Source organism: Sinocyclocheilus anshuiensis, unplaced genomic scaffold, assembly GCF_001515605.1.
Source record: "Sinocyclocheilus anshuiensis isolate Anshui unplaced genomic scaffold, SAMN03320099.WGS_v1.1 scaffold131, whole genome shotgun sequence".
In the NCBI taxonomy this organism is placed as follows: domain Eukaryota; kingdom Metazoa; phylum Chordata; class Actinopteri; order Cypriniformes; family Cyprinidae; genus Sinocyclocheilus; species Sinocyclocheilus anshuiensis.
The window spans coordinates 484,748-494,354 of record NW_015548193.1 but is presented as its reverse complement, the minus strand read 5'-3'; the positions used below and the strand labels follow the sequence as shown (position 1 = coordinate 494,354).

Sequence of the window (9,607 nt, the reverse complement as noted above, 5' to 3'; positions counted from 1 at the left end):
ATATATGTGTGTATATGTATATATATATATATGTGTGTGTATATATATATATATATGTGTGTGTGTATGTATACGTGTATATATATATATATATATATATATGTATGTATATATACGTGTGTGTATATATATGTATGTATACGTGTGTATATATGTATGTATACGTGTGTATATATATATATGTATGTATACGTGTGTATATATATATATATGTATGTATGTATACGTGTGCATATATATATATATATGTATGTATGTATACGTGTGCATATATATATATATATGTATGTATGTATACGTGTGCATATATATATATATATGTATGTATGTATACGTGTGCATATATATATATATATGTATGTATGTATACGTGTGCATATATATATATATATGTATGTATGTATACGTGTGCATATATATATATATATATATATATGTATGTATGTATACGTGTATATATATATGTGTATATGTATATGTGTATATATATGTATGTGTATATGCATGTATACGTAGTTTGATTATCAAATAAATGCAGCCTTGTTGAGCATAAGAAACTTTCATAAACATTAAAAAAAAAATCTCACAGACTCCAAACTTTTGACTGGCATCTTATATGCAACTTAAAGTTATACATTTTCATTGGATGCATATTAAAATTAAGATGAAACTTTTCCCACATTTTAAAACTTACCACTATTATGGTTAGTTGCATTTAGAATTGTTTTTCTTCTGTGATGTATACCACCCATTTTGTGGGTCACCAACCATTAGTTGAGAACCGGTGATTTAAAATATTAGTATTCTGTTGTTGTAGCTATACTTACAGATGTTTGAATCATAATAGATGAAGCTTGTGTCTCTGTAGTTGGTTATGACGTGCTGTCTAATCTCACCATCTTCCCTCTTCCCTCCATCCATGCATGTCTTTCTCTGCTCATTTGGCACGCTCCCTCTCTCCCCATTTCTCTCGCCCTCTCTGTGGACAATTGGGTCAGATCTCTGGATGGGCGTCTGCAAGTATCTCACCGCAAAGGTCTGCCTCATGTCATCTACAGCCGCCTGTGGCGATGGCCCGACCTGCACAGCCATCACGAGCTGCGCGCCATCGAGACCTGCGAGTACGCCTTCAACCTCAAGAAGGATGAAGTCTGTGTCAACCCCTACCACTACCAGCGGGTGGAGACGCCAGGTATGGAAATGTGTGTCATTTGAACAGATACAGCTTTACACTTCCTATTGAGCGTTCATTCAATCATCTGAACATTCGCTCCTGTAGTTCTTCCTCCTGTCCTCGTGCCAAGACACACGGAGATCCTGACTGAGCTGCCTCCTCTGGACGACTACACCAACTCCATACCTGAAAACACCAACTTCCCTACAGGGATCGAGCCTCCTAACAATTATATACCAGGTAGGAGCACATTTCACACCATGTGTCTTACCTAGAAATTTAAGACCAAAGACTCTGTGCGTTATTGTGTAGTTTAAGAGTTCTAACAAGTTGTTTGTGATTTCTAAATGTGTCCAGAAACTCCTCCACCGGGATACATCAGTGAGGATGGGGAGGCCAGCGACCAGCAGATGAATCAAAGTATGGACACAGGTACATTCCCATAGTAACAGCACTACATGGGAATGACAGCCACGTGTGCTTGCACTTTAGACAGTAAAGCATAATGTGCTTTTACTGCAGTAGTTTCCTTCCCAAGCTCCATCTAGACTTTCAATAAAGTATCTAATGCAGTTGCGTACTAAAAGTTGGATAATGAACTTCTTAAACCTCCCTGGAAAGAACAAGTGGTTTTTAGTGCAATACCGAACTGTTAAAATGTGATCAGATTTTAAAAACTGGGCATTATACAATTGCTGACTTTGTAAGTGGTTACAGATGAAAATCCTCATATGCTAAAATATTCATCATCATACGCTAAAAGACTGAGGAGCACACACTAACAGACTTTCAAGTTATTCCGTTGACAACAAACTCTGGGGTTTTTTTTTAAAGCTTCAAGTTAGGATTCCGGGTCTGTGCCTCGATCAGACTGTAAATCAGGTAGTGTTAATTTCGTTAACGAAAACTATGACGAAAAATGTTCGTCAATTAGGTTTTTTCCCCTGACGAAAACGAGACGATTATAAGGTCATTAAACGATAACTGAGACTAAATGAACATGCAATATCGTTGACGAAAAAAGACGAGACTAAAATGTAGTTAAAAGAACAAAAACTTTACCAAAACCTTTTTATTTTTGTGGACTGTAAATCAGGGCAAAAATTTCTCATGTAGTTGTATTCCAGCCTTAAAGCAGTTTACTGATTTTGCTTTAGCATCCAGAATTTACAGACAGCAAGTGCTAACCTGACAGAAGTTACGATAGTACCTGAAGGAAAAGTTTACCTTGTGACCTAAATTTTATAATACTTAAAATTTCTATAGTTATTTCAAACAAAGTCTAAATTCGAAGTCAACATTAAATGACATTTCACTGTTTTCTAAATGTTTGTTATTGATCTTAATGATTTATCCATGCATGTTTAATATTTATTATGATGATAATGATTATTATTATTAACTTCGTAATTTTTAATAAAATACCATAATACGATCTTCCAGTGAAGTGACTGATTTCTCTCTGGTGACGTCATCTGCAAGTTCGCATTCAGATCTGCCTTGTCCAATTCACTGATGGATAGAACCAAGTCCATTACCTGTGGTTTTTTTTTGTTTTTTTTCTCGCCCACTTTATAATTTAGGCCATGTCCACACGTACACGGGTATATTTATAAACAATAGTTTTTCCTCCTTCCGTTTTTAAAAAAATCTCCGTCCACATGAAAATGCAAACGCATGCTATGAAGCACTGTCAAGAGCATGCCAAACCAACAGGTGGCGATATAATCTCAACCGTAAAGCCATGTTGGCCAATCAGAAGCCTGAAAAAGTTTCCAGTAGGCGGAGGTAGCAGTGCAGGCGCCGACGTCACAAGCCAAAAACTCCGGTTTCGCTGTCTACACGATAACACTGCAACTAGAGTTTTTGAAAATCTTCACCCTGCCAGGCGTTTTCAAAAATGTTCAGTTTCAGTGAACTGGTGCTGCATTTGCGTGTGGACGAATGGCCAAACCGCATAGAAAAAGCTGCGGTTTTTAAAAATAACCGCGTTCGTGTGGACAGGGCCTCACTCTGTATGTCTCAATGCAGAAGAGAAAATCTGTTGCTACTTCAATTACATTGCAGCTTTTTGGTTTTCGGCCTGTTGTGTCCAGAAGTTTGTTTTTACCAAGAATTTCCTTTTTAGTGCAATACTGCCTTTTGCTACCACTCATACTTGGAATTTAGGTGTCTGTTTGAACCCGTAACCATAAGAATTAAACTTCACTTGTGCTATGGACGGGAATAATTCCTCAAATCGTGGCTATTTTGACTTGAAAGACGATAAAACAGACAAAAAAAAAATCCCATTGAAGGATGGACCTGAGCTATGTCATAGAACACCCTAACAGTGATGACAAGTTTCACATGGGCAAGCACCATAACATCTAGTTATTTCTTCTTGTGTTGCCATTACCTTTGTTATTGTAAGAAACCTTTTTTTTTTCCCGTCAGGTTCTCCTGCAGAACTGTCACCAAGCACACTTTCGCCTGTCAATCATGGCATGGGTAAGACCTTACTAACTGCTTAAACTCATTCTAAATACATCTTCAAAGTCCTTATAATCTTAAGAAATGAGGAGGTTTACTAACATAGTCATACAATGGCTATGCACTGCACAGTACATTTGAGCTTGTCAAGTTGTTCTTACATTCGGTCTTTTTCGTCTTGTTTTAGACCTTCAGCCAGTGACTTACTCAGAGCCTGCATTTTGGTGCTCTATAGCTTACTATGAACTAAACCAGCGGGTCGGAGAAACATTCCACGCCTCTCAGCCTTCCCTCACTGTGGACGGCTTCACAGACCCCTCCAACTCAGAGCGCTTCTGCCTGGGCCTGCTGTCCAACGTCAACCGCAACGCCACCGTGGAGATGACCCGGAGACACATAGGTACCAAGACATCTTCAGCTGTGCTACTATCAATTGTTAAAGTGGAATTTCAGGGAACAGTTCACCCAAAAATGAAAATTGGCATGTTTTATTTGATCATGTCATTCCAAACTTATATGACTTGCTTTCTTCTACAGAAGATATTTTGAAGATCGTCTTTGTCTGTACAATGAACGTCAATGGGGTCCAAAACAACGTTGTTGTTTTTTTTTTTGTGTCGATGTTTTTTGATTAGGACGAGGGGTCAGGCTGTATTATATTGGTGGGGAAGTGTTTGCCGAATGTCTTAGCGATAGCGCCATCTTTGTTCAAAGCCCTAACTGTAATCAGAGGTATGGCTGGCACCCTGCGACGGTCTGTAAAATCCCTCCAGGTAAGGGGTTCACTCACTTTTCATTGTCCTCTGTACCATCCATCCACCATCCAGAAATTTACATCAACCATTATGACCTAATCATATCCTTTTTCTTAGGCTGTAACCTGAAGATCTTCAATAACCAGGAGTTTGCGGCACTGCTGGCTCAGTCGGTGAACCAGGGCTTTGAGGCTGTATATCAGCTGACCAGGATGTGCACCATTCGCATGAGTTTCGTCAAAGGCTGGGGAGCCGAGTACAGGTATGGACAATCAAACCGCCTCACTGACAACTCTGCCAATCGCAAAAAAGTCTTAAACGGTACATCTGTAAACTTGAACTATTTTGCTAGGGGAGGTTGTAAAGCACCTTTTAATTTAACTTTTTCAGGGATGAGAGGATCTCTATCTCTCTATCTCTCTCTCTCTATCTATCTATCTATCTATCTATATCTTATCTATCTCTCTATCTATCTATCTATCTCTCTATCTCTGTCTCTCTATCTCTATCTCTCTCTCTCTATCTCTCTCTATCTCTCTCTCTCTCTCTCGCTCTCTCTATCTCTATCTCGCTCTCTCTCTATCTCGCTCTCTCTCTATCTCTATCTCGCTCTCTCTCTCTAATATATTTTAAGCTATATATATATTTTCTTTGTGTGTGTTTACCAGAAAATGGGTCAAAAAATATTTTTTTAAATATATAAGAAAAGTAATTGAAGTTGTAGATAGACACAACTAGACAATTTTTCTCTAAATTTTGTGAAGGTAAAAAAAAAAAAACACTGCAAAAATGTGTAAGTGTGTATAAATATATATATTTATTTACATGCATACATACGTTTTTGAATATAAACCATTAATTTTCCTTTGTATATAATGGTAAAAAATGAAGTAAAACTAAAATGAAGTAAAAATGTGTAAAAGCTGGGTTTAAGTTATGCTTGTAGTGAAATGTATGATTCATTATTTCTCAAAATAAATGCATAGAGGAATCCGAAAGCTGTTATGCAACCCTCCAAATATTTAATATTATATTTAAATATAGTTTATGCACTTAACCTCACTTTATTTACCAGTCTTTGGTGTTGAATTAATCATCTCATGCTTCACTTTTGTATTTTTATTGCTGAAATAAGTGTTAAACTTGCTTTTCTCTCCTTTTATTCTGCTTTTGATATCCACAATTAGTTAACTGCATCACCAATTTTCATGTTTTGCCAGAACGTTTACTTCCTACGTGCTTGTAGTAATCGTGGATGTTGAAAGTAGCAGTTTTTCAATATGTAGTCAATAACAAAACTGGAAGAAATGAAACCATACCAGTTTTTGTACAGTATTGGTAGTACAGATGGGTAATGGGTATCATGGCAAAAGCATCGCTCATTTATATTAATGAGGTTTTTGCTATGCAACTTTTTCTGAGGCTAATTAATATTCATGAGCAAAGTCTTCGCTATAGTAAGAATTAAAACGCGAAATGAATATTCAAGAACCAAGCCATCAAGCCGTCACCATTGTAGCTTGAACATTACTGAATGCAGTTGAAATTCAAATCTGATTCCCATGATGCATCCTGGTTCTGTAGACGACAGACGGTGACGAGCACCCCCTGCTGGATCGAGCTTCACCTGAATGGCCCCCTGCAGTGGCTGGACAAGGTCCTGACCCAGATGGGCTCGCCCTCCGTACGCTGTTCCAGTATGTCCTAATCGCCGTGACCAAGCTCTCTGTCCTCTGCCCCCAAAACGACTGATTCTACAATCACATCTACCGACAACTCGAAGACTTACTCGAACCCCGCCCCCTCTTTCTCTTTCATAGTACCCGTGAGCCTTTCTCTATCTCTGTCCTCCTGACACTGATGTTCTCTCCGTTCGGACCTGAACGCAGCACTTGCTGTCTCATCAGCTTCATGCACCTTTAATTCTCTCTTGTTTTCTTTCATAAACCCTCAATATTAAATGTATTAGTAATAGAATTTGAAATGTATATTGGTTTTTATTTTATTTTCATGGTTTTCGAGAAGGAGGGAAGGTGCCTATGTTGTGTGGAAGTTCAAGAAGGCAGTTGATAACTTCCCACACTTGTAGCAGCAAGGCTTTTTCCCCCTGATGAAGTAAATACTCTGAAACTCTTTTAACGATTAATTTTCCTGGATGCCGATCCAAATTCAGTCGTTCAAGGAGGTTACTTTTTCTGGCAAAAAGTCATGTTATTTGTTTTTATACACGTTATTATTGTGTAGATTGACACGTTAAGACTTAATCATGGATTTTGATTTCTTCAGTAATACCAAAAGATACTTTTATTTGAATTTTTTTTTATTTCTTTCCCAAAACCACTATATAAGAATGTTGCCTTTGATTTGAGGTATGCTGCTGTAAGTCGTGCTTATTTTCTTCAGACTTATAGAATGTTTAGCGCAAAAAAAAGAGCCCATGTTCAATTCGAACTTTATGCCGCCCCTCGGAATTAACTTTTTATTCACTGGGTGAAATATTCACTAGTTAGCTGTGGAGTGATTTTTGGAGTCTGGTTTCTCCAGAAAGTTGTTTCTTTTAGGGATGAACAAAGACTTTCGAAGGTTATTAAAACGTCTCGTACAGTCCAGATCTTTAAAATAAAAACGACAAAAAATAAAAAACAAATCCAAGTATTTAAGCTTTAAGTGTTAATAGGTTATCCTTCACACAATTACAAGATTTTTTTTCCCTTAATCTTTCTTTTAGCTACTTTTTGTATTTTCATGTATTTTTATATATAAATATATTTAAGATCTTTAAAGCTCTCTTCCTTTTTATTAGAACTGAATATTTTTTTAGATCATGCCCTCTTTTTAAAGGAACATGGCTTCATAATGAGATGTCCTATCATACGAAAACGTTATTTAGCATGGAATTTTTATAAGTGCAGATATCTTTTCTCCTCTTCCTCCGCTTTCTAATTCAAGCTGTTGTCCCAGTTTAACGTTTCGCCCTGATCTCGAACCCCCATGAAATACATCTGACTTTAATTTTCTTTCATTTGCTTTCCTCCCATGTTCACAACACAATACTGTATAACCCACCGCCCCTCAAAGTACGGTTTACCTGAAGGGCAAGCTCATCCTGCGGGTTCTGTTTGTTTGCAATTGGGGAATAAAACAAGACTAAATGGGTTGCTTTTACAGGGAGAACTGTGCAACTTTAGTGTGCGTGCTCGTTGTACAACTTTTACTAATGACTGTGATATAGCTGTCTGTTATTCTTTACTTGTGGCAGTGACCAGGCGTTGCAAATATGCATTCCCCTCTTCCCACCTCTGTCTCTGTATTTTCCTTCATTGATCTTAACTACTCTTGCGATTGTACTTTAAGTGCATCTGGTAAAAAGCTGACGAAGATGTGGCCCGTTTTTTTTTTTTAAGCTGATAAGCGGCCATTAAGACACTGGGAACATTCTGTTTGCCATTTTGGACTGGGTGTGGAAAGAAAACCAAATAGAACTAAAAGTGGACCAGACATATATGCATATAAATGTGTATATATCATTTTATTTTACTTTGATCCTTTTTTTTCTCCTATTTTGCAAAGCATTTAACAGTTGGTGAGCTTGTTTTACCATTAGAGAGATGTATTGGTAGGACGTGAACTTCAGGCGATAAGCTTTTCAGGCGTGTTGCATATGCAGACTTCATAAATACACTAATAAAAAGTTTTAATTCTCATGTTAGCGCCTGTCTGGAGTCTTTTTTCTTTTGTTTTTCTTGTTGTCGCACAACTGTCATCAAAATAGTTTCATGATGTGTTATTTCAAGCATGCTCTTTGCCAACAGTGTACTGGATAAATAAGTACACTAGCTTGAGAACTTTATTAGAGATAAACTTATTGCTTGTGGTGTAAATGATGCTGCGAATGTGGGACAGTCATAATTTGGTTAAGACTAAATGATAATTTGTATATCTGTACTTGAAAAGTAGCGAAATGACAGCATGGTAATCTAATGGGACCTTTATTTTAAAAAAAAATGACAAAAGTGCCCAAAAGAGATTCTCATGTGTCTACAATTTTAGGTGTCCTTGACACAAATGTGAATTCAATATGTCTAAGGTATGAATATGCAGAAGTGTCATTGAGCACCCCGTCTTATTTTCATTAAGACCAGGTACCATTCCAAGCCGGATAAAACAGTAAAGCTATAATGCACAACATTTTCAAAGAGTCCAAGTCAGTTGTTTCATTTAATAAAATTGACTACAGTAAAATATGTGGTGTGTGTTCCAGTGGTAGCAGATAGATTATTGTGTTTAAATGCAGTGTGTATGTATAGTCCAGTATTGAACTGTTGGAGTTAAAGTGCAGTGTGTGGCCTACCGTATTGTGGGAGTAGGCTGTAGGGTGTATTAGTTCTGATTGTTCATTAGTCTGATAGCCTGAGGGAAACAGCTATCCCTCAGTCGGCTAGTGCGGGATCGGATGCTGCGGAGACGTCTTCCTGAGGGCAGCAGAGAGAGCAGTCTGTGGGATGGGTGGCTGGAGTCACTGATGATCCTCCGGGCTTTCCTTATACACCGCCTGGTGTAGATGTCCTGGAGGGAGGGAAGCTCACCTCCAACAATGTGGTGGGCAGTTCGCGCGACCCTTTGCAGAGCTTTGCGGTTGCCCGCAGTGCTGTTTCCAAACCAGGCAGTGATGCAGCCAGTCAGGATGCTCTCCACAGTGCAGGTGTAGAATGTTCTGAGGATGCTGGGGCTCATGCCACACTTCCTCAGCCTTCTCAGGAAGAAAAGGCGTTGATGTGCCTTCTTCAGCACTGCATTAGTGTGTGTAGACCATGTGAGATCCTCACTGATGTGAACGCCGAGGAACTTAAAGCTGTTTACCCGCTCCACAGGTGTCTTGTCGATGGTGATGGGTGTGTGTTCTCTGCTCTGTCTCCTGAAATCCACCACCAGCTCCTTGGTCTTGTTGATGTTGAGTGAGAGATGATTCTCCTGACACCATTTAGTCAGGGTGCTCACCTCCTCTCTGTAGGCCGTCTCATCGTTGTCGGTGATCAGGCCTATCACCGTTGTGTCGTCAGCGAATTTGACGATTACGTTGGAGCTGTGTGTGGCTGCACAGTCATGTGTGTACAGGGAGTACAGGAGTGGGCTGAGGACGCAGCCCTGAGGAGCACCAGTGTTGAGGGTCAGCGGGGATGAAGTATTGTTGCCCATTCTGACCACC

The 9,607-nt window shown here is 38.7% G+C and overlaps 1 protein-coding gene across 4 annotated transcripts in view; it reads left to right on the top strand.

The window, feature by feature from the left end:
• The window catches only part of LOC107653131 (mothers against decapentaplegic homolog 2), a 30,173-nt gene extending 22,790 nt beyond the window's left edge, over positions 1-7,383 (top strand). For all 4 annotated transcript variants that reach the window (XM_016439766.1, XM_016439765.1, XM_016439768.1 and 1 more), the window contains 8 exons: positions 999-1,192; positions 1,280-1,414; positions 1,532-1,606; positions 3,611-3,664; positions 3,834-4,046; positions 4,282-4,419; positions 4,519-4,663; positions 5,986-7,383. In XM_016439766.1, the coding sequence (XP_016295252.1) occupies positions 999-1,192; positions 1,280-1,414; positions 1,532-1,606; positions 3,611-3,664; positions 3,834-4,046; positions 4,282-4,419; positions 4,519-4,663; positions 5,986-6,109 (1,078 nt within the window). In that variant the 3' untranslated portion in view covers positions 6,110-7,383. The remainder of the gene's footprint in view (positions 1-998; positions 1,193-1,279; positions 1,415-1,531; positions 1,607-3,610; positions 3,665-3,833; positions 4,047-4,281; positions 4,420-4,518; positions 4,664-5,985) is intronic.
• Positions 7,384-9,607: the final 2,224 nt, after the last annotated feature.